Source organism: Lepisosteus platostomus, chromosome 12, assembly GCF_059453375.1.
Source record: "Lepisosteus platostomus isolate fLepPlt1 chromosome 12, fLepPlt1.hap1, whole genome shotgun sequence".
Taxonomy (NCBI): domain Eukaryota; kingdom Metazoa; phylum Chordata; class Actinopteri; order Semionotiformes; family Lepisosteidae; genus Lepisosteus; species Lepisosteus platostomus.
In genome coordinates this window covers 22052889-22078392 of record NC_142622.1, presented here as the reverse complement: position 1 = coordinate 22078392, position 25504 = coordinate 22052889, and the positions used below count along the sequence as shown (strand labels likewise).

Genomic DNA, 25504 nt, shown 5'->3' with positions numbered 1-25504 from the left:
TTGGGTTCTCAATTTTATAGGTGCTTACATACTGTACATCACAATAGTCAAATTATCTTAATCTTTTCATGGATCTGTTAAAAAATGTAGAATCCTTCAATTTAATGCAATAATCTTTTTTCTGCTTAAAACATACATTCCTTGATATTACTATGGAGTAAATATAGCAATAAAACAATACTGTACCTTTTTATTAAGTATTCATTTTCTTCCATGCATTTTGCTGCCTGCTGCTCTGCTTTTACACATCTCATACAGCTATTGGAAGTCACTGATGATCTGAAAGAACAACGTGCAGCCATGAAAAAGTTTTTCAACACTTTCAACATTGTCCAAGCATGAAAATAGGAAAAAGGGTAAATGCAACATGATCGGGAACTAGGTATTCTACTGAAGAAAACGTTTCCAAATATATAAGTTTATCTCAACCATTGTGGAAATGGAAATAGACAATTCTCTGAATACAGTGTTAAAGTAGCTGAAAGATGTAAAAGTTTGGCAACTCATCTCTGTCTGACACTCTTGTGCAAGAGTCTGTTTGATCTAAGACAGTTTTTTGAGGTTCATAAAGTTAGAGTCCTTGAAACCAACAATGAAATTTAGAAATTAATGACTTCTGTACAATTATTAAAGACTAATAAGAGTAAGAGAGCAGAAAAAACTACTATGAAAGGAAATAATATACAATATCATAACGATACAGATGCAAAGAAATCTCCAGTCTTCAATTCCCTTCTCGCTATATCAGTCCTGTCTCCTCTCTACATTCAGTTATCCTCCTCATCCAGCATAACCCCCCTCCTCCATCAGTTTGTGGAACACATAGATGGATTCACTTTAATACAATTCTATTAACTCCACTGGAAAACACTCCATAAGAGGTGACCATGATTTAAGGAAAGATTTTTGGTTCCCCTTCAGAACCACACTTAGCCTTTCATGTGGTAGTACACTAAAAGAAATTCTATAACAAAGTGTAATAGAAGGTGTTTTTTTTTTCTTAATCCAGTTGATTAAAATACAATACATCATAATTTATCCATGTGGAAGTGTTTTTTTTTTAAGGTAAAACTAGAATGAAGATCCCAGGGACTTTTCCTATTATAACATGAAAAATACCACTCATTTCCTGGGAAACAAAGCACTAGAACCACGAGATCAATTTTCAGTCCCAAAAATAATTAATGTGAGGCCCCATATACAGCAGGCATTTAATACAAAAAGGTGAAGTGGTACCCTTCATTCTATTTAAAAGACAAGGTGTTTTATGTAATCTACAGTATGTAGTATCTTATATTGCATGTGAAAATTGATCTTACAGAATTTACAACCTCAAGACAGTCATCCTCAATATATTCATTACCATTTTGCCACCAAATTTCCCATTTATGAATACATTTAGCCAAGTTACTTGTGGTAAGTGAGTATAACACAGAGTAGAAGGAAGAAACAAAATGCATCAGACTTTTACTATCCTTAATGAACTGTTCTACATCACAGCAAGGAGAAATATCAAGGGACGTAGGCATCTTCATACTGATGAACTACTTGTAGAAAACAAAAAAATGTTCTAGAAGAAGATTAAACTGTAATTGTAATTGCTGAAAGGACATATAGGTGCTGTCCTTAAATAAATCCCCAGTCACGTGTGTATCATTTTTATGTCTTAAAGATTCCCAAGCTTATACTTGACTCAGAATAATGGGAATTAGCATTAATGTAACATTTTTCCCATAACACAATCTCCCATCATACCCTGACTGTTGTAAACAATACTTTTTATCCCTGTGCCTAGCATTGAATTGGCTACATTACTCTGCTCTCCTCCCCACTGATAGCTGATGTGTGGTGAGCGTTCTGGCGCAATATGGCTGCCGTCGCATCATCCAGGTGGATGCTGCACATTGGTGGTGGTGGAGGGGAGTCCCCATTACCTGTAAAGCGCTTTGAGTGGAGTGTCCAGAAAAGCGCTATATAAGTGTAAGCAATTATTATTATTATTATTGCTTTGTCCCCTATGACTAAGCTCCATAAAGATATAGGTGAGCAGGCCCAGGCATCTGCACATAAGTTACCTTTAATATAAGAATGAAACCAATCCCACAATGACCGGGAGTGACAAGCCCAGTTGTAAAAGAGTGATTGGTAGGCCAAAACCATCCCTCTCTACAGGCAGTGGCAAGGATTTCAGTTTCTTTCTGGGCCTCTTACCACACCAGATAAACCTTTCCAGGTACCTTTTGACATTTAGAATTATTGGTATAATGTTTAGTTTCCATAATTCCATAAGATTCAGTGAGACATTTACTCCAAGATAAGTAAAGCTTGATTTAACCCGTTTAAAAGGGAATGTGGAAGGGACTCTGTGTTATTAAAGCCTTGTAGATGCATGGTCTTAGATTTGCTGTAAATTAATTTTCTAGCCTGAAAGGGAGCTACTGTGAATTCATTAATGGCCGCCAGGACAGCTGAGACAGATATTTCAGGTAAAGAAAAGAATAGTAAAACATCCAAATATAGGAAGATCTTAGGTGTTATGTCACCAAGGTTTACAAATAACATATGCCCACATTGTCTAATAGTTTCTGCTAATGTCTCCAGAGCAAGTGAGAATAATCAGCAGACCTACCTCTGGTCAAAGCAAATGGTTTGGAGCATAGGCCATTAGTTAGAACACGGGCTACTGGCGAATGATAGTTTTGATCAAGGAAAGTCTCCTCTGAGGCAAATGTCTTTAAGACGTCAAATAGGTAACTCTACTGGCAGCAGTAGTTCAGGTGGGTAGCTGTGTCAGCATGCGTAGGCTGCAAAGGAACAATAATAGATTTATTCCATGCTGAAAAAAAGAAGAAGAAGAAAGAGAACACAACGTTTCGGCCGTGGAAGGCTCCACGGCCGAAACGTTGTGTTCTCTTTCTTCTTCTTTTTTTCAGCATGGAATAAGCTATTACTTGTTCCTTTGCAACTCTACTGGACTATATCAAATGCCGTTTTAGCATCTAGAGAAACACCAAGTGCTATGGATATAGACTGGTTATTAAACTGAATAACATTTAAAAGTCTCCTTACATTTATAGTCGAGAAGCAATTTTATATAAAACCAGTTTGATCAGGCTGAATAAAAAAAATGGCAAGAGTTCTTCAAGGCTTTTTGCTATCACCTCCAATGAGACTAATCAGTCTGTATGAGTTGCATAAATCAGGAGATTTGTTTTTCCTTAGAATAAGAGTGATAACTAAATTTAAGGTTGGAGGTAAACATCCTTTGTCATAATACATATTGGTAAGAGGGATCACAATACGTTTGCTCTTTTTTATTATAAAATTCATGACCATATCCATCAGGTCCTGGGGCCTTATCATTCTTTAGGCTGTTTATGGTTATTTTTATGTTATTGGTCTACATAGATAGTTTTTCCATTCTTCAGAGAGAAATGTTTTTTTTTCTGATCCAGGACATCTTCCTTCTCTCAGAGGTGGCAGTGTGCTCGAATGTGTATACGTTTTGGTAAAAATGTCTCATTATCATATTAATATACATAAAATTATAGTGTGTGAGTGGTGCCAAAGAAAAGAAAATAAACAAAATGGAGCTGGCTAGGAAAGTGAGGGAAAGCTAACCTGACTACAAAAGAAAACCCGAAACACACGGTCTGCGGTGTCTTCAACACCCTAGCTAACCTCCACTGACTACCCAAAACCATACAAGACAAACGCCACTCACCTGTACTAAACTAGTGTGACTAATACAAAATCAACTAAGTGTGTAGAATGTACCCAACAACTTAAACTAACCTTGTACACAGAAGTTCACACAAAAACACAAGTGAACTAGGAATACAAATAGGGAAAACGAGAGTAATCAACAGGAACAGGGTACAAAAGAACACAAAGGTTGAACATATAACACATTAGGGCAACGTAATGGCAAAACAAGGATAATCACAAATAAACAAAAGTACAAAGAGACGAACAGAAACCAACAAAACAACAAAGCTGAAGCTATATGAAAATACACACACACAAAGCAAAAACAAACCAGCGAAGCAAAAAGCAAAGCCAAGCAGAACTGAAGACAAACAAAAGGCCTCTCCTTCCTGAAAACCCCCATGTTATATACTGAATAAGAAGCAGTCTGATTGGCTGAGAGGCTGATTGATGATGATGTCATACGGAACAGTGGTGTAATGGTGGGCCAATGAGAAAGGGAGAACAATCAAAGGTCAGCAGTGTGCAAACATAAAAACACACAGACCACACACTGGGACGTAACAATGCAAAATTGTGCAAACCATAGTCCATGGACTTAATGATGGTTTATTTCTCTTAATGATCTCTTAATGATCTTAATGATCTTATTTCTCTTCAGGTAAGGTATGCTGTCTTGTTAATTAATTTCCCTGGGATTAATAAAGTCTTATCTATCTTGTTTCTTTATGCATTACTGTTTAAAATAATGCAAATATGTGCAAAATTAATTTATAGAAAGTTGGTAATGTGAGGAGGTACAGTATTTTGGTTTTAATATTGGTTTTTATTATATGCTGTCATTTAATTGGGTACAAGTGGAGCATTTGTACGTATATACTGTATATATGAGTTAATATCATTTGTTATGATATTAGTATGGAAATGGTTGGTTTGCAACAAAACTGGAATATGGTTGGGAACGAGAGGGTTTGTGAGAGTCACAATTTTACATTATGATTCAGTTCTTGTTTTGATGTTTGATGCTTTTTCTCTCTTTCGGTGTAATGTCCTTGCCTTGCCTCACTCTCCCCAAAGACCAGTCAGGTGGTAAAATTCGATTAGTTCAAGGAGGGGGAGGATTGTTTAAGAGCTTGATAGTGTCATGTCCTGTACACCTAGAGGGCACTCTACTTCTGTCCTGTTCCTAGTTCCCTGTGATTATTCATGTCTTTCCGGAGTGTCATGTTGTGTAGCCTATTTACTTCCTGTGTCTGCCCTGCTCCTGGCTCAGCATTGAGAGTTCAGATGTCTTGAGAAAGGTAACTTGTGATCTCAACGTCGTCTCCCTTCACATTAAAGGTTTTAATAATGTTATTAAACACCAAAAGATCCTATCTTGTATGAAAAAAGAGAACTCCCTGCTAGCTTTTTTACAGGAAACCAACCTGTCTGTTCTGCACCACATTAAGCTATGTAGAAGATGGGTAGGACATGATTTTTACTCATCCTTTAACAATAAGAACTGGGGAGTTGTTATCCTTATAAGGACCTTTCTGATTGGATAAGATAATAAAAAATACTTATTTCATGGCACTCATATGACTAGGATGTGTTTATTCTCCCAATACCTTCAAGGGCTCTTTCTTCCCTGCTTTATTGTCAGATATTGCTTCATTTTAATTTCCATTAATGCTCATAGGATGTGATTTTAATTCCGTTATGAATCCTGAGATTGATAAATCCCCAGCTAATTCAACTTTATCTAGAAAAAGTTCCAGTCTACTTGATTTTTGCAAGTACTTGGAGCTCTTTGAAGTTTGGAGGTTGCTTAAGTGAAAAGGTAGTGATTACACTTATTTTTTTTTCAGGACACCATCAATCCTTTTCTAGAATTAATGTGTCCTTATCATCCAAATTGACCTTTGACAGGGTCAGAAAATGTACAATTGGCATTCAAACTATCTAACCATTCCCCAAATAGTATATACAAGCATTGTATTAAAACTATTAGCAAAGTTCCAAAAAACAGACTGCATACTCGAAAGAGAAAAAACACATTTATTTCAAACAGTTCACGAATTAATTTCTGAAGACAGTCAGTATTGTAATCAAAAGTGTACAGACTGGATGTAAATATTCGGCCATTTGATGATTAAATCAAAAGAAGATAAACTGAAAAATTGCATTAAAGAAAATGGTAGTGAAAAGTGTTAAAGTATGTTTAAGGTATTTCTGAATTTCGTAATGAATCTCTTAAATGATTTAATTATCTCTTATTTAAGCAAAAAAGACTAAACAACATGTTTCAGTCTTTTCAAATTCAGGGGATGCCAAAAGAAGTTTTTACTGTTTTAGGAAAGGTTTCATACCAGAGTGATTATCCATTAAAAAAGAACAGATAAACCAACAGACAAAGGTAACATTTTATAGCAAAACATACCACACAGTTTTTTCACTGAACTGTAGGGTGACTTAATGTGTGCCAGCAAACTGATGTTATTATTTTTTCACTTTACTCAGTTTTTCTATAGACTAATGCTGCTTAGTTGTATTATTGCACTTTTGATCATTTATCAATCCTTCAAAGCAAAACTATTGTGTTGAGGTTATATAGATTTGCTCGTGATGTCCATAATGTACTCATTGCAGTACAATGATAGTAAAGACTTTCTCTCTGTAATGTTTTTCAGATACATTTAAGGTAAGGCACTGAGAAAAGAGGGTCAAACAACCTTTCATATATAGTGTTTTAATAAATTAACATAAATATTACCAAATAATTGGTAATTTATTTAATATGTCAGTCAAGATTGGCTTACAAAATATAATAAATATAAAACCATTAATTAAAAATAAAACAGGAATAGTAAGTGCTGTAGGCCAATATAAAAGTGATCCTTACCTCTGTATCTGCTCTTCAGATTGTTTCTGATTTGTCAGCAAAAATTCAACCTTTTCTTTGTTACTTTGTATGATTTGTTGCAAACTGTAATAAAAGAAAGTAAAAATTAAGTATCACATCTATAAATTAAATTAAAATCTGAATATTCAAAAAACATTTTAACAACACCCAAACAAGCCTGCTATATAAAGGTGTAGTGTGCTTCATAGTTTGGCGTTGCCTTACCTAGCTGAGGAAATAACAGTGCTACCCAAAGATCAGTGCTGTCACCACTCCCCATAAGGATCCCAAAGACACCAATAAAAATTTCCAACATGAAGCTGAGACCAAGTGGTTTCGGCTGACGTTTTGCAACAACTTAGAGCAGTGTGTGTGTAGCATGGAATGGATGAAAAGAGCATTTGATTCAGGTTTAAGCTTTGTTTGATCGTGTACTGTAGGTTAAGAAAGGAAATGTTTCAGAGAAATACTAATGGTGATGGAAATGAACAAGAATGAGAATGATGCAGGTAATGGAACACAAGTCAATAAACAAGTGGCAATTAAAGTCCATTCGAAGACAGAATGAATGAGGTTGTATTCCAAGGGGAGACCCTAATAGAAGAAGAAATATGTTTGTGTTATGTTATGTTTGTGTATGGAAGGGAGGGAAAGCCTGATGTAGAAATAGGAAGGAATAGGTGAGGCTATTGGTCATATTCTAAGTGAAAACCCCAAAAGAATAAGAAATATGAGTTACATATGTGTGTGAAAGCTTCAGGAGGTGAAGGAGTCAAAGGTAGGCACTGCACAACAGTTGTCAGGGCTGTGCTCATAGTGCAGTCACCATGGATAGTGAGGACTGTGAAGTCCTGGGGTACTAAAAAATAGTTAACACAACGTTTCGGCCGTGGAGCCTCCTTTAGGCCTCCACGGCCGAAAAGTTGTGTTTTCTTCCTTCTTTTTTTCAGATAAACCTTTATCTTTTTTGGGATAAACCTATTACTTGTTCCTTTGCAGCCTACGCATGCTGACGCAGCTACCCACCTGAACTACTAAAAAATAGTTAATTGCTAATTGAACAATTCACCCTATAAATAGAATTGTACTATAATCTTTGGTAGCCTCAAACCTCATTTTTTCTTTTTTTTTCAAAACTTGATATTGGTTACAAACCTGGCTGGGAGCTTTCAGATTTTAGTTGGTGAAGATAGACTCACATAGAGAAGGTCTATTACAAAGTAATAGACAAATGTGGAGTTTGTCTCTATTTCAAATAGCAGATTGTGACTGTTTGAATAGCAGGATGGAGTTAACATGCAAAAGTGAATTTGATCAATATTTAGTCTTGCTATCCAATTCTGTTCTGACAGGGAAATTAAATATAGCCAAAGATTTTATTATGTCTCATTTTGTCTGCTTTTTCTCTCTTTCTCACAGACAGGTGATGCTCTTAACTGTCTTAGGTTTTCTTTTTTCAGTATCATCCAAATTCTTCCTGAACACAGGCATTGAATGTCTGTGATCAGTTTACAAAGCTACTGGCTGTCTACAGTTGTATTAAAGAAATTTTTTACAGCCAAAACAACTACTGCAAGAGACTATTATTCAATTTAATCATAGTGCTTTTTCCTACAATTTTGCTGTACGAAACATGTGACACACACACACACACACATCTAAAGTTATTGTAGCAATATTGCTATTCTTTGATGCATTAAGGAGGCTTTCAGCAGTTTGCATGTATCACAGAATTAGTTTTGTGGTGATGCTGAGTTTTAGTTGTTGCCATTCTTTTGCATTTTCAGAGTTTCATTACCATTCTGTGCCCATCTCTAATTGGTTTATCATTATTGCTGTGTTTGCACTGACAGGTTAGGAACAAATTAACTTAAAACATTCACTAAACCTACACCTAAATAAAGCATTTCTACAATTACCTTGCCTTTTAGGGGATCTCTCTGTAGAAATGTGTCTCCCAGAAAGGAGAGTTTCTGCATGCAAAACAATTTTCTTCTCTTTAGTTGAAATCTTTACCTTGTTTCGGAGTAGCTCATCTTTGCAGGTCTTTTACTCTAATCACTGACAGAGGAATCTAATGTCATGCTACTTAGCCTTAACAACATACTCCTGCCCATAGAACAGAGCTGATGCTGTTACTATACTGAAACAATATAAGCCACACCACTAAAGAACTACACAGTCCCATATTCCCTCCTGTTGTTTCACTTAGATTACCCAAGGAGCAATTACCCAACGAGAAGTTTGGTTTTATGTTATATTATGAAAAGGACCAGATCCTGGTTGCCAGGGACTACATCAAAGCAGCTTCTAAGTCCCATGTGTAGTGCTGTGATCAGGGACCTTGCCACAGCCTATGACATCTTCTAGAACGATGAGTTGCTCTTATAGTTACATCAGTCCCACCAAGATTTTGAAATGACAAGATCAATCTAAGAAATCATCACTAATGATTTAGTGTGCCTATGTCACAACTGATAGACAGACCAACCAGATCAGGATACGCAAAATAAGTATCCCACAAGAATCAATAGCAGACCCTGCACTCATCAACATCTACTGTACACCACTAATCTCCCAAAAAACTCACGCACAAATCTTGCATACTATATACTAATGACATGCAGGTCTCAAGAAAGGGATAGGAAAGCTATGCACACCTGCTGAAAGAATTCACACTTTCCATAATTACACTAAAGGTGTGGATGGAACAGCAACAACCTGAACTAACCCAGAAATGAATCGTTGCAACAAAAAAAAAGAATGGAAATGGAGAGCAGACTTCACAATTCCACAAACCTCCATCGTACCATGCTGATGATGAAGTCAAAAGGGGACAGACACATTCCGTAAAACAAAATGGAAGTGAAAAGTGTTTTAAGTGTTTTGAAGGTGTTTCTGAATTTTGGAATGCAGCTTGAAAATGTTTTAATTTTCTCTTATTTTAACAGAAAAGACTAAACAACATTTTTCAGTCGTTTCAAGTTCAGGCAAAGCCAAAAGAAACATTTACTCTTGTCAGTCAAGAACTACAGGGTATCTTATTGTTATTTCAGATTTCTAAACTACTTGATTGAACCACACAACTGCTTCAGAGATCAAAACAAAATTGTACAAGCTGTTTAAGAAACGATGATTTACCAGTGACCCATAAATCCTGCTTGATTGTGGCTCTCCTGCTTGTTCGTGGCTCTTTCCACCCTTTATAGACTATTATTAGTACTTTCTACCCACTTTTGTGTTAGATTATGCTCATTGAATTGAAATGGCAATTTCTGTGACAATGGTCAAGGATCTAATTGTATTATAAAATGTTTGGATGGTGAGTCTTCAAAATATTCATTATGACACATGCACACTGATAGCAAATATTATAAAGATTGTTTGGTGTTACAGGTAGATATACTGACATCATTTTGGCAGCTATAAAGAATAATTAAAGTTATTACCATCTGGCTAGAACAAGTTAAGGACTCTCGTAACTGTCTATTCCATAAATATTCTGTTAGCATTAAATTATTTATTCACATATGATTTAAAATGGAAGAAAAGTGTTTCTTCAGCATTTTAGGTGTAACCACATTACTGGGTCTCTAGATATTTGAGGGTTATTACAAATGAAGAACGCAAACAAAGGGTTGACTGTAGAGACTTTCTCTCTGGTATGGATTTTTTTTCAAGCACACTTAAGGTGAAGCAGTCAGAAAAGATGGTAAAACAATCTTTCTTCTATATGGTTTTAAAACATTTAACATAAATATTAATATTTTTAGTAATTTACCTAACATGTCAGTTATGATTGGCTTACAAAATAGAAAACACTAATTTGAAATATTTAAAGTACTATAAATCGTACATTAAAAACAAAACAGGAATAGAAATTAGGATAAATGGCCAATAGTCATTCTTACCTCTGTATCTGCTGTTCACATTCTTTCTGATTTTCCAGCAACAATTCATTCTTTGATTTTTCACTCTGAATAATTTGTTGCATACTATAATAAAAGAAAGTGAAACCTAAGTTGCACTTACAGAAACAAATTTATCATGACATTGATCTTTCACATTTTTATTAACGGATAAATTTTTAAAAACAGTAAAATAACCTGATGATCTTTAAATATGTAGCTTCAAATAATTTAATAATTCAAAATATGTAAACATGACCAAGTTCTAATGAAGACAAAACAAGCTGATGAATATAAAGGTAAAGCTTACTTCATAGTTTGGCACTGACTTACCTGGCTGAGGAAATGAAAGTGCTAGCCAAAGATCAATGTTGTCACTATCCCCCAAAAGGAAGCACAAGAATTTCCAACATGAAACTATGATCAAGTCGGTTAGGATGCAAAGTTTTGAAAGAACTGAGAGCAATGTGTGTGTATAATAATAAAAAGTTCATTTAATTCAGGCTTAAGCTTTATTTGATTGAGTAGATTAAGGAAATGTTTCAGAGAAATACTAATGTTGAAGGAAGTGAATAAGAATGAGAATAATGCAGGTTTCGGAATGCAAGTCAATGAATACAGCTTGGCATTCAATACCATAGTGCCCTCAAAGCTTGTCATCAAGCTCCAGGACCTGGGACTGAACACCTCCCTTTTTCAATTTCATCAGAGTGCCTTTTCCTACAATTTTGGTGTACGAAACAAATGTGACATCAGGAGCCGCCCTTGAAGGGGGGAGCACTGTCACACCCTGTACACCTAGAGGGCACTCTACTTCTGTCCTGTTTCTATTTCCCTGTGATTATTCATGTCTGTCCGATATGTCTTGTTGTGTTACCTATTTACTTTCTGTGTCTGCTCTGCTCCTGGCTCACCATTGAGGGTACAGATGTCGTGAGACCCGGCTATTACCAGGTCGTCCCATGTCCGTGACCTGAGGGCATAGGTTTCTACACCCCCTGAGCCTGGGCTAACCTCCGTGTTGCCCCTTTTGCTGCTACGCATACTGAAGGGTCACTACTGCTCTCCTTGTCATTCCACGGCTTGCCCTTCCGACATCCATGACAGATAGGGTTTCTGGTGTTCAAAAACCGATTTTTTTGTTATGTTTTTTCCACACACTATGTATTCTTTCTATCAATACTGATGCCAGTGTACTGTAGCTCAGCTAAAGTATACTCTGTCTTTACTGCTTGCCCCTTTTATTTTGCAGTCTAAAATCCTTCATTATGCATTTATGGTCTCAAAATGTACTGTATTTACATTTGTATTCTGTCATCTGCCAATCCACCATGTTTTACTCTGACAGAAAGGTAACTTGTGATCTCAATGTCGTCTCCCTTTACGTTAAAAGTTTTAATAATGTTATTAAACACCATAAGATCCTATCTTGTATGAAAAAAGAGAACTTCCTGCTAGCTTTTTTACAGACAACCAACCTATCTGTTCTGCACCACATTAAGCTATGTAGATTATGGGTGGGACATTTTACTCAACCTTTAACAATAAGATCTGGGGAGTTGTTATCCTTAAAAGGGCCTTCCTTTCTGATTGGATAAGATAATAAAAAATACTGGGCGACATGGTCTTATTTCATGGCACTTATATGGTGAACTCATATGACTAGGATGTGTTTATGCTCCCAATACCTTCAAGGCCTCTTTCTTCCCTGCTTTATTGTCAGATATTGCTTCATTTTCATTTCCATTAATGCTTATAGGAGGTGATTTTAATTCTATGAATCCTGAGATTGATAAATACCCAGCTAATTTGACTTTATCTAGAAAAAGTTCCAGTCTACTTGATTTTTGCTTAGTTGTATTATTGCACTCAACTTTTGATCATTTATAATTCCTTCAAAGTAAAAATATTGTGTTGAGATTATATAGACTTGCTCGTGATGTCCATAATGTACTCATTGCAGTACAGTGTACTGATAGTAAAGACTTTCTCTTTTGATTTTTTTTCAGGTACCCTTAAGGTAAGGCACTCAGAAAAGAGTCAAACAACCTTTCTTATATAGTGTTTCAATAAATTAACATAAATATGAAATTTGTTTTTGGTAATTTATTTAACATGTCAGTCAAGATTGGCTTACAAAATAGTGATCATTTAAAATATTTCATTTACTATAAAACCATTAATTAAAAACAAAACGGGAATAGTAGGTGCTGTAGGCCAATATAAAAGTGATCCTTACCTCTGTATCTGCTCTTCATATTTTTTCTGATTTGTCAGCAAAAATTCAACCTTTTCTTTGTTACTTTGTATAATTTGTTGCAAACTGTAATAAAAGAAAGTAAAAAATTAAGTATCACATTCATAAATTAAATTAAAATCTGAATATTCAAAAAACATTTTAACAACACCCAAACAAGCCTGCTATATAAAGGTGTAGTGTGCTTCATAGTTTGGCGTTGCCTTACCTAGCTGAGGAAATAACAGTTCTACCCAAAGATCAGTGCTGTCACCACTCCCCATAAGGATCCCCAAGACACCAATGAAGATTTCCAACATGAAGCTGAGACCAAGTGGGATAGGCTGACATTTTGCAACAACTTAGAGCAATGTGTGTGTAGCATGGAATGGATGAAAAGAGCATTTGATTCAGGTTTAAGCTTCGTTTGATCGTGTACTGTAGATTAAGAAAGGAAATGTTTCAGAGAAATACTAATGGTGATGGAAATGAACAAGAATGAGAATGATGCAGGTAATGGAACTGTCAAAGTCAATGAACAAGTGACAATTAGATTCCTTTCTAAGACAGAACAAATGAGGTTGTATTCCAAGTGAAGACCCTAATAGAAGAAGATATGAGTTATGTTTGTATCTGGAAGGGAGGGAAAGCCTGATGTAGAAATAGGCTATTGATAGCTGTTTCCAATCACAGCCAAAACAACTACTGCAAGAGACTATTATTCAATTTAATCACATATTGCTACCCTTTGATACATTAAAGAGGCTTTCAGCAGTTTGCTTGGATCATAGAATTGGTAGTGTGGTGATGCTTACTTTTAGTTCTTGCTATTCTTTTACATGCTACGAGTTGCATTGCCATGTTGTACTTGTCTTGTAGTTGCATTTGTGCTGAGAAAAGTTTAGGCATCAAATCACATAAAACATTCACTAAACCTACACCTCTCAGCAGTTCTGCTTTGTTGCTTTGATCTGACATATCTGCTGGCCAGACCAGCCAGATCAGGATACTCAAATTCAGTATCCCACACTCTTCAGCATGTACACCACGAATCTTCCAAAAACCTCAGGCACAAAAGTTGCATATATCAGTGATATGCCTTTACATCAGCCAGTCTTTTGAACATATACAAGTCTCAAAAAAGCTATAAACACCTTCTAGCATCAGTGGCAACTCCACCACTCAGAAAGTCATCTGCTCACTTTTCTACTTCAGCAGGATGATAAAGGGCTCAGTGTGAGACTGTAAAGGAATCCTCCCATCAGTCTCCAGCATTTCAAACTACCTGGATTAAAGCTGGAAGCTGGAAAGAATTCTTCTCAGTTTCATTTAGTATCTGATACATCCCCAGTATCACACCTCTGTGTGCTGGGCAGCTGCTATTTGATTGCAGTTCCTTTCATTTGTTTTTTGGTAGTGACAGCTAGTGATTCAAGAGATCTTCAATGTAAAGTGAATGTAAAATTTACCCTGTCTGCTGAAACGGTATTTTGCAAATTCAAATTATCAGCGAAATTGTACACAATTGTACACAATAAAGGCAACTTTGGCAGCATTTTGAGTGGGGGTCGGGAAATTATACAATAATTAATTGGGTTTATAATAAATCTAATATGCATTGTTTTATAATAAATCTAATATGGATACAATAAATTGTTTTTTATATTGTATATCTGGTTGAGTAATCTTGCTTTGCGAAAAAGCCCTAGGGTGTCACATTTTCTACAGTATCTCTACACTATGCAGTGTGTATTGCTACTTTTATTATTGATTTGTATTTCACATTTCATATACTGTGATATATAAAATTAATAAAAACATCAATTTTCAATTACAATTCAAAGAAACCTTATATAATGTATAAGTATTAAGATAAGATTATTTTATTGGCCATATACAAATTCTTGTATTAGGAAATTGTCTTTTCACATACCCCCAACTTGCTCTCTATGAGACACACAGACAGGGAGGGAAGCTTGGGGTCAAAGCACAGGGTCAGGCATTTATATGGGAGCAGTCAGGGTTAAGGGCCTTGCTCAGGTGCCCAACGGAGTACGATTCCTCTGCCAGCCGTGGGATACAAACCAGCAACCTTCCAGCCACAGGCACAGATTCTTAGCCACAGAGCCACAATACCACTCTATATTATATATAGACACTAATTAAAATTACTAATGTTATAAGTGTTTGCAGAGGAACCGAAACCAAATTAACCAGAAGTGTTTTGAAATAAATTAATATGAATAAAAAACGCTGAATGAACACTTACACGGAATTACTGAGACACACACTAAAAAACAGCACATTATAAATCTTAAACATTTTATAAGTTTATAAGTGCTTATATAACTAACATAAGTTTGTTCAAGTATATGTTTATTGTTATTAATTTTATCCTTGCAAGTGTTCATGAGAAATTAAGTTTAAACTATCACGTAAAAACTTTTCCGAAATAACTACACCAAGTGACTGAGTTAAAGAATTTGATGCAGAAAATGTTTATGAAGAAGGTGGAATATTGTTGTGTACCTTATTTTTATTTTTCAGTTACAAAAACATCTTTATTTACATTATTCCAAATTAAGTGGACTTAAAGAAGTAGTTCAACAGATTAAATTAAGCTATGTACTCACCATAAATGCCACCTATTGATCTTCTTTGGGCAGCTAAAGGAAGCTAAATCTGGCAAGCTGTATCATGCTGTGGTACAGTATACCACAGTTTGCTTAACAAGGACACAGGTTTTGATGTGCATTCTGGATGGCTGCATACTGTATGTACATTGCTACTTTTACAACTGGTTTTAACTACCTTATTTTTATCCTTTTTATAGATCTGTTAAAACAAATCTGTGAATTTAGAATTTTTAGGTTAATCCAATAATGTGTCATCCTCTTTATGCTCCAAACATGTACTGTATTCCTTGAAATATAGCAATATAACAATACTTCTTTTTGAAATCTTCATATTCTCTCTTGTGTTTAGCTCTCTCCTGCTCTGTTGTTTCACACCTCTCACTGCCATTGCAAGTCACTGATGTTCTAAAGGAACAACTATGCAACCGTGAAAATGTTTTTACACATCTGAAACATTGTCCAAGCAGTAAACTAGGAAAAAGGCTAAATGAAGCTTAGGGCAAAGTAGGGCACTTTGCATTCTACTGAAGAAAAATATTCTGTAAATATATTTATTGTTTGATGCTGATGAATAAAGCACACTTGTCATTAATCTACATGAATATACAAAACATTATAGTAATTAAATGACAGGTTGAGAAGATTATGTACCACTGTGGGCTTATTGTTTAACAAGTGACTTTAGAAAGGGACCTAAATACAGTTAAACAATCAGTGCAGAAACATTCTGGGCTCCCTTACAAAACCATCACTTAGAAAAAATGGATTTACATCAAATTATTAAGTCAGGAATAACCACCTGTGGTCATCAAGAAATACAGAATTTGCATATATTTATTTTCTAAATTATGTGATTGAACCACTCATCAGCTTCAGTGGTCAAAACAAACTTGTACAAGTTGTTTAAGAAATTATGATTAAAAGGTGACCCATAAATCACCCATGTGGTTCTCCAGGCTTGCCCCACCGCAACAGAATATCTTCATTACTTTCCAGCCACTTTTGTGTCTGATTATGATCATTGAATACAAGTACTGTAGCACTTTTTGTAACAATGCTTAGTGGCCCAATTTTATTGTTATAGAAGAATCTATAGAAGAGACATGCACTCCAACATCAAATATTATAAAGATTGTGTGGTACTGACATCCTGTGGTCCTGACATCTATTTAGGAGCTATCTGTTTTACAGTTATTACCAACTCTTTTCTAAAAGAACAATGTCAGGTCTCTCTTAAGTGTCTATTCCATCATTTTTCATTTGCATCAAATTGATTCTTCAAATATGATTTAAAATGTAAGAATAGTGGTACTTCAGCATTTTAGGTGTAGGAGAACCACATTACTGGAACCCAGATGCTTGAGGGTCATTGCGAATAGAAAGGAACCGCTCCAGAATGCATAAAATGGATTGATTGTAGAGACTCTCTCTATTGTGGATTTTTTTGCAGGTGCATTATAGGCAAGACAGTCAGGCATTTTCAGTAATTTACCTTACATGTCACTGATGATGGGCTTACAAAATGATTAAATATTAATTTGAAATATCTCATGTACTATAAAACCAATACAAAAGTGATCCTTACCTTTGTATCTGCTCTTTAGATTCTTTCTGATTTGCCAGAAAAAAATCAACCTCTTTTTCTCTTTGAATAATTTGTTTCATACTGTAATAAAAATTAAGTTTCATCTCCAGAAAGATATTTTTTATGACTTTCACATTTCTTATTATTAGATGAAAATATAACAGTAGAAATAACCTGTTGATCTTTAAATTTGTAAATTAAAATAATAAAAAATATTTATGTTCAATCAAATTAGTAACAACACCCAAACAAGCCTACGTATTTGAATGTATAGTGTGCTTCATAGTTTGGCATTCGGAGACCGCTTCAGAGAACACGTCAGGGCTGTGAAGATTAAAGATCTCTCCAAGCCCATTGTTTCTCATTTCACCTCTGACGGCCACGACCACTCTAATCTCTCCGTCTGTGTTCTCAAAGACGGTTTTCCGAACTCATACATCAGAAAGACCACCGAAACTAAAATTATTCTGCAGCTAGGATCACACATTCTCCCTTCCCTTAACGACAGATTACTGTTCTTTTAAATTTTCTCCATTCATTGGAAGTTTCATTTCACACCTCTCTGCACCCATTCTGACTTCACACCTCTTGATTGGCCTCTCTTTCTGTCCCCTGCTCCCGCCTCTCACTCCTCCTCCCTCTCAACCTTTGTTCTCCCGCTACTTTACCTTTGCCTACTGCCCTGTCTCTCTCACACCTGAAGAAGGCTCCACGGCCGAAACGTTGTGTTCTCTTTCTTCTTTTTTTCAGCATGGAATAAACCTATTACTTGTTCCTTTGCAGCCTACGCATGCTGACGCAGCTACCCACCTGAACTACTATAGTTTGGCATTGACTTACAGTGCCTATAGAAAGTCTACATCCCCCTTGGACTTTTTCACATTTTATTGTGTTACAACCATGATGTATTTAACTGAGAATTTTTTACACTCATCAACACAAAGTAATCTATAATGTCAAAGTAAAAAAAATCCAGACATTTTACTAAATTAATTAAAAATAAAAAAAAGGAAATTATTGAATGCATAAGTATTCACCCCTTTGTGCTTTGACACACCTAAATTACCTCTGAAGTAACTAACTATCTTCTCCAAGTTACATAATTACGTGACTGGAGTCCACCTGTGTGCAGTTGAGGTATTTCACATGATTTCAAAATAAATACACCGGTGTCTGGGAGCTTCCCCACTTTGTGCATTTCCAAGGAAACACTACACCATAAAGACCAAGGAACATTCCATGTAGATCTGAGATAAGGTTCTTGAAAAATACCAGTCAGGGCAAGGATATAAGAAATTTTCCAAGGCATTGAATATACCTCGATGCACAGTGAAATCCATCATTACAAAGGTTAGAAAATATGGAAAAACTGTGAATCTTGCCCAGAACTGTCTGTCCTCCATAACTGAGTGTCTGGGAAAGATGAGCCATAGTAAGCTAGGCCACCAAGAGGCCCACAGCAACTCTAGAGGAGTTACAGTCCTTCATGACAGAGATGGAAAACTCATAAAGACAGAAGGAAAAATGGATGTAGCTAAATACAGAAAAATCCTGGAGGAAAACGTGCTGTAATCTGCAAGAGCACTGGGACTTAGAAGATGATTCATCTTTCAATAGGACAATGACCCGAAACATACAGCAAAAGTCACACTGGAGTGGGTTAAAACCAAAAAGGTAAATGTCCTGGAGTGGTCCAGTCAAAGCCCAGACCTCAATCCAATTGAGCATCTGTGGAATTACTTCAAACTTTTGCCAAGAAGAATGGGCAAAAATTCCAGTGTGAAGATGTGCAACGTTAATGAAGACTTACCCAAAGAGACTCACAGCTGTAATTGCTGCCAAAGGTGGTCTAACCAAGTATTAACTCTGGGGGGGGGGGGGGTGAAAACTTATGCATTCAATTATTTTCTGTTATTTTGAGTTTTATATTTTTAATTTAAAATGTCTAGATTTTTTTTTCTCACTTAGACATTATGGAGTACTTTGTGATGATGAGTGGCAGAACTTCTCAGTTAAAAACATCATGGTTCCATGCTGTAACACAATAAAATGTGAAAAAGTTCAAGGGGGGTGTAGACTTTCTATAGGCACTGTACCTACTGTAGCTGAGGAAATAACAGCGCTAGCCAAAGACCATTGCTGTCACAACCCCCTATAATGATCCCCAAGACACCGACAAAGATTTTGAAATGACAAGATCAATCTAAGAAATCATCACTAATGATTTAGTGTGCCTATGTCACAACTGATAGACAGACCAACCAGATCAGGATACGCAAAATAAGTATCCCACAAGAATCAATAGCAGACCCTGCACTCATCAACATCTACTGTACACCACTAATCTCCCAAAAAACTCACGCACAAATCTTGCATACTATATACTAATGACATGCAGGTCTCAAGAAAGGGATAGGAAAGCTATGCACACCTGCTGAAAGAATTCACACTTTCCATAATTACACTAAAGGTGTGGATGGAACAGCAACAACCTGAACTAACCCAGAAATGAATCGTTGCAACAAAAAAAAAGAATGGAAATGGAGAGCAGACTTCACAATTCCACAAACCTCCATCGTACCATGCTGATGATGAAGTCAAAAGGGGACAGACACATTCCGTAAAACAAAATGGAAGTGAAAAGTGTTTTAAGTGTTTTGAAGGTGTTTCTGAATTTTGGAATGCAGCTTGAAAATGTTTTAATTTTCTCTTATTTTAACAGAAAAGACTAAACAACATTTTTCAGTCGTTTCAAGTTCAGGCAAAGCCAAAAGAAACATTTACTCTTGTCAGTCAAGAACTACAGGGTATCTTATTGTTATTTCAGATTTCTAAACTACTTGATTGAACCACACAACTGCTTCAGAGATCAAAACAAAATTGTACAAGCTGTTTAAGAAACGATGATTTACCAGTGACCCATAAATCCTGCTTGATTGTGGCTCTCCTGCTTGTTCGTGGCTCTTTCCACCCTTTATAGACTATTATTAGTACTTTCTACCCACTTTTGTGTTAGATTATGCTCATTGAATTGAAATGGCAATTTCTGTGACAATGGTCAAGGATCTAATTGTATTATAAAATGTTTGGATGGTGAGTCTTCAAAATATTCATTATGACACATGCACACTGATAGCAAATATTATAAAGATTGTTTGGTGTTACAGGTAGATATACTGACATCATTTTGGCAGCTATAAAGAATAATTAAAGTTATTACCATCTGGCTAGAACAAGTTAAGGACTCTCGTAACTGTCTATTCCATAAATATTCTGTTAGCATTAAATTATTTATTCACATATGATTTAAAATGGAAGAAAAGTGTTTCTTCAGCATTTTAGGTGTAACCACATTACTGGGTCTCTAGATATTTGAGGGTTATTACAAATGAAGAACGCAAACAAAGGGTTGACTGTAGAGACTTTCTCTCTGGTATGGATTTTTTTTCAAGCACACTTAAGGTGAAGCAGTCAGAAAAGATGGTAAAACAATCTTTCTTCTATATGGTTTTAAAACATTTAACATAAATATTAATATTTTTAGTAATTTACCTAACATGTCAGTTATGATTGGCTTACAAAATAGAAAACACTAATTTGAAATATTTAAAGTACTATAAATCGTACATTAAAAACAAAACAGGAATAGAAATTAGGATAAATGGCCAATAGTCATTCTTACCTCTGTATCTGCTGTTCACATTCTTTCTGATTTTCCAGCAACAATTCATTCTTTGATTTTTCACTCTGAATAATTTGTTGCATACTATAATAAAAGAAAGTGAAACCTAAGTTGCACTTACAGAAACAAATTTATCATGACATTGATCTTTCACATTTTTATTAACGGATAAATTTTTAAAAACAGTAAAATAACCTGATGATCTTTAAATATGTAGCTTCAAATAATTTAATAATTCAAAATATGTAAACATGACCAAGTTCTAATGAAGACAAAACAAGCTGATGAATATAAAGGTAAAGCTTACTTCATAGTTTGGCACTGACTTACCTGGCTGAGGAAATGAAAGTGCTAGCCAAAGATCAATGTTGTCACTATCCCCCAAAAGGAAGCACAAGAATTTCCAACATGAAACTATGATCAAGTCGGTTAGGATGCAAAGTTTTGAAAGAACTGAGAGCAATGTGTGTGTATAATAATAAAAAGTTCATTTAATTCAGGCTTAAGCTTTATTTGATTGAGTAGATTAAGGAAATGTTTCAGAGAAATACTAATGTTGAAGGAAGTGAATAAGAATGAGAATAATGCAGGTTTCGGAATGCAAGTCAATGAATACAGCTTGGCATTCAATACCATAGTGCCCTCAAAGCTTGTCATCAAGCTCCAGGACCTGGGACTGAACACCTCCCTTTTTCAATTTCATCAGAGTGCCTTTTCCTACAATTTTGGTGTACGAAACAAATGTGACATCAGGAGCCGCCCTTGAAGGGGGGAGCACTGTCACACCCTGTACACCTAGAGGGCACTCTACTTCTGTCCTGTTTCTATTTCCCTGTGATTATTCATGTCTGTCCGATATGTCTTGTTGTGTTACCTATTTACTTTCTGTGTCTGCTCTGCTCCTGGCTCACCATTGAGGGTACAGATGTCGTGAGACCCGGCTATTACCAGGTCGTCCCATGTCCGTGACCTGAGGGCATAGGTTTCTACACCCCCTGAGCCTGGGCTAACCTCCGTGTTGCCCCTTTTGCTGCTACGCATACTGAAGGGTCACTACTGCTCTCCTTGTCATTCCACGGCTTGCCCTTCCGACATCCATGACAGATAGGGTTTCTGGTGTTCAAAAACCGATTTTTTTGTTATGTTTTTTCCACACACTATGTATTCTTTCTATCAATACTGATGCCAGTGTACTGTAGCTCAGCTAAAGTATACTCTGTCTTTACTGCTTGCCCCTTTTATTTTGCAGTCTAAAATCCTTCATTATGCATTTATGGTCTCAAAATGTACTGTATTTACATTTGTATTCTGTCATCTGCCAATCCACCATGTTTTACTCTGACAGAAAGGTAACTTGTGATCTCAATGTCGTCTCCCTTTACGTTAAAAGTTTTAATAATGTTATTAAACACCATAAGATCCTATCTTGTATGAAAAAAGAGAACTTCCTGCTAGCTTTTTTACAGACAACCAACCTATCTGTTCTGCACCACATTAAGCTATGTAGATTATGGGTGGGACATTTTACTCAACCTTTAACAATAAGATCTGGGGAGTTGTTATCCTTAAAAGGGCCTTCCTTTCTGATTGGATAAGATAATAAAAAATACTGGGCGACATGGTCTTATTTCATGGCACTTATATGGTGAACTCATATGACTAGGATGTGTTTATGCTCCCAATACCTTCAAGGCCTCTTTCTTCCCTGCTTTATTGTCAGATATTGCTTCATTTTCATTTCCATTAATGCTTATAGGAGGTGATTTTAATTCTATGAATCCTGAGATTGATAAATACCCAGCTAATTTGACTTTATCTAGAAAAAGTTCCAGTCTACTTGATTTTTGCTTAGTTGTATTATTGCACTCAACTTTTGATCATTTATAATTCCTTCAAAGTAAAAATATTGTGTTGAGATTATATAGACTTGCTCGTGATGTCCATAATGTACTCATTGCAGTACAGTGTACTGATAGTAAAGACTTTCTCTTTTGATTTTTTTTCAGGTACCCTTAAGGTAAGGCACTCAGAAAAGAGTCAAACAACCTTTCTTATATAGTGTTTCAATAAATTAACATAAATATGAAATTTGTTTTTGGTAATTTATTTAACATGTCAGTCAAGATTGGCTTACAAAATAGTGATCATTTAAAATATTTCATTTACTATAAAACCATTAATTAAAAACAAAACGGGAATAGTAGGTGCTGTAGGCCAATATAAAAGTGATCCTTACCTCTGTATCTGCTCTTCATATTTTTTCTGATTTGTCAGCAAAAATTCAACCTTTTCTTTGTTACTTTGTATAATTTGTTGCAAACTGTAATAAAAGAAAGTAAAAAATTAAGTATCACATTCATAAATTAAATTAAAATCTGAATATTCAAAAAACATTTTAACAACACCCAAACAAGCCTGCTATATAAAGGTGTAGTGTGCTTCATAGTTTGGCGTTGCCTTACCTAGCTGAGGAAATAACAGTTCTACCCAAAGATCAGTGCTGTCACCACTCCCCATAAGGATCCCCAAGACACCAATGAAGATTTCCAACATGAAGCTGAGACCAAGTGGGATAGGCTGACATTTTGCAACAACTTAGAGCAATGTGTGTGTAGCATGGAATGGATGAAAAGAGCATTTGATTCAGGTTTAAGCTTCGTTTGATCGTGTACTGTAGATTAAGAAAGGAAATGTTTCAGAGAAATACTAATGGTGATGGAAATGAACAAGAATGAGAATGATGCAGGTAATGGAACTGTCAAAGTCAATGAACAAGTGACAATTAGATTCCTTTCTAAGACAGAACAAATGAGGTTGTATTCCAAGTGAAGACCCTAATAGAAGAAGATATGAGTTATGTTTGTATCTGGAAGGGAGGGAAAGCCTGATGTAGAAATAGGCTATTGATAGCTGTTTCCAATCACAGCCAAAACAACTACTGCAAGAGACTATTATTCAATTTAATCACATATTGCTACCCTTTGATACATTAAAGAGGCTTTCAGCAGTTTGCTTGGATCATAGAATTGGTAGTGTGGTGATGCTTACTTTTAGTTCTTGCTATTCTTTTACATGCTACGAGTTGCATTGCCATGTTGTACTTGTCTTGTAGTTGCATTTGTGCTGAGAAAAGTTTAGGCATCAAATCACATAAAACATTCACTAAACCTACACCTCTCAGCAGTTCTGCTTTGTTGCTTTGATCTGACATATCTGCTGGCCAGACCAGCCAGATCAGGATACTCAAATTCAGTATCCCACACTCTTCAGCATGTACACCACGAATCTTCCAAAAACCTCAGGCACAAAAGTTGCATATATCAGTGATATGCCTTTACATCAGCCAGTCTTTTGAACATATACAAGTCTCAAAAAAGCTATAAACACCTTCTAGCATCAGTGGCAACTCCACCACTCAGAAAGTCATCTGCTCACTTTTCTACTTCAGCAGGATGATAAAGGGCTCAGTGTGAGACTGTAAAGGAATCCTCCCATCAGTCTCCAGCATTTCAAACTACCTGGATTAAAGCTGGAAGCTGGAAAGAATTCTTCTCAGTTTCATTTAGTATCTGATACATCCCCAGTATCACACCTCTGTGTGCTGGGCAGCTGCTATTTGATTGCAGTTCCTTTCATTTGTTTTTTGGTAGTGACAGCTAGTGATTCAAGAGATCTTCAATGTAAAGTGAATGTAAAATTTACCCTGTCTGCTGAAACGGTATTTTGCAAATTCAAATTATCAGCGAAATTGTACACAATTGTACACAATAAAGGCAACTTTGGCAGCATTTTGAGTGGGGGTCGGGAAATTATACAATAATTAATTGGGTTTATAATAAATCTAATATGCATTGTTTTATAATAAATCTAATATGGATACAATAAATTGTTTTTTATATTGTATATCTGGTTGAGTAATCTTGCTTTGCGAAAAAGCCCTAGGGTGTCACATTTTCTACAGTATCTCTACACTATGCAGTGTGTATTGCTACTTTTATTATTGATTTGTATTTCACATTTCATATACTGTGATATATAAAATTAATAAAAACATCAATTTTCAATTACAATTCAAAGAAACCTTATATAATGTATAAGTATTAAGATAAGATTATTTTATTGGCCATATACAAATTCTTGTATTAGGAAATTGTCTTTTCACATACCCCCAACTTGCTCTCTATGAGACACACAGACAGGGAGGGAAGCTTGGGGTCAAAGCACAGGGTCAGGCATTTATATGGGAGCAGTCAGGGTTAAGGGCCTTGCTCAGGTGCCCAACGGAGTACGATTCCTCTGCCAGCCGTGGGATACAAACCAGCAACCTTCCAGCCACAGGCACAGATTCTTAGCCACAGAGCCACAATACCACTCTATATTATATATAGACACTAATTAAAATTACTAATGTTATAAGTGTTTGCAGAGGAACCGAAACCAAATTAACCAGAAGTGTTTTGAAATAAATTAATATGAATAAAAAACGCTGAATGAACACTTACACGGAATTACTGAGACACACACTAAAAAACAGCACATTATAAATCTTAAACATTTTATAAGTTTATAAGTGCTTATATAACTAACATAAGTTTGTTCAAGTATATGTTTATTGTTATTAATTTTATCCTTGCAAGTGTTCATGAGAAATTAAGTTTAAACTATCACGTAAAAACTTTTCCGAAATAACTACACCAAGTGACTGAGTTAAAGAATTTGATGCAGAAAATGTTTATGAAGAAGGTGGAATATTGTTGTGTACCTTATTTTTATTTTTCAGTTACAAAAACATCTTTATTTACATTATTCCAAATTAAGTGGACTTAAAGAAGTAGTTCAACAGATTAAATTAAGCTATGTACTCA

General features: G+C 35.6%; 1 protein-coding gene across 5 annotated transcripts in view; it reads right to left on the bottom strand.

Annotated features, from left to right (window-relative positions):
- Window positions 1–25504, bottom strand: part of LOC148651278 (uncharacterized) — a 50868-nt gene that overhangs the window by 14558 nt on the left and 10806 nt on the right. For 3 of the 5 annotated variants that reach the window (XM_088601370.1, XM_088601371.1, XM_088601372.1), the window contains exons 3-8: window positions 22876–22959; window positions 20640–20723; window positions 12740–12823; window positions 10504–10587; window positions 6593–6676; window positions 187–279 (exon numbers count right to left, since the gene is read on the bottom strand). In XM_088601370.1, coding sequence (XP_088457496.1) covers window positions 187–279; window positions 6593–6676; window positions 10504–10587; window positions 12740–12823; window positions 20640–20723; window positions 22876–22959 — 513 coding nt within the window. Of the gene's footprint in view, window positions 1–186; window positions 280–6592; window positions 6677–10503; window positions 10588–10833; window positions 12471–12739; window positions 12824–20639; window positions 20724–20969; window positions 22610–22875; window positions 22960–25504 lie in introns of those variants that run through there. The other 2 variants (XM_088601374.1, XM_088601375.1) reach the window with 2 other exon arrangements.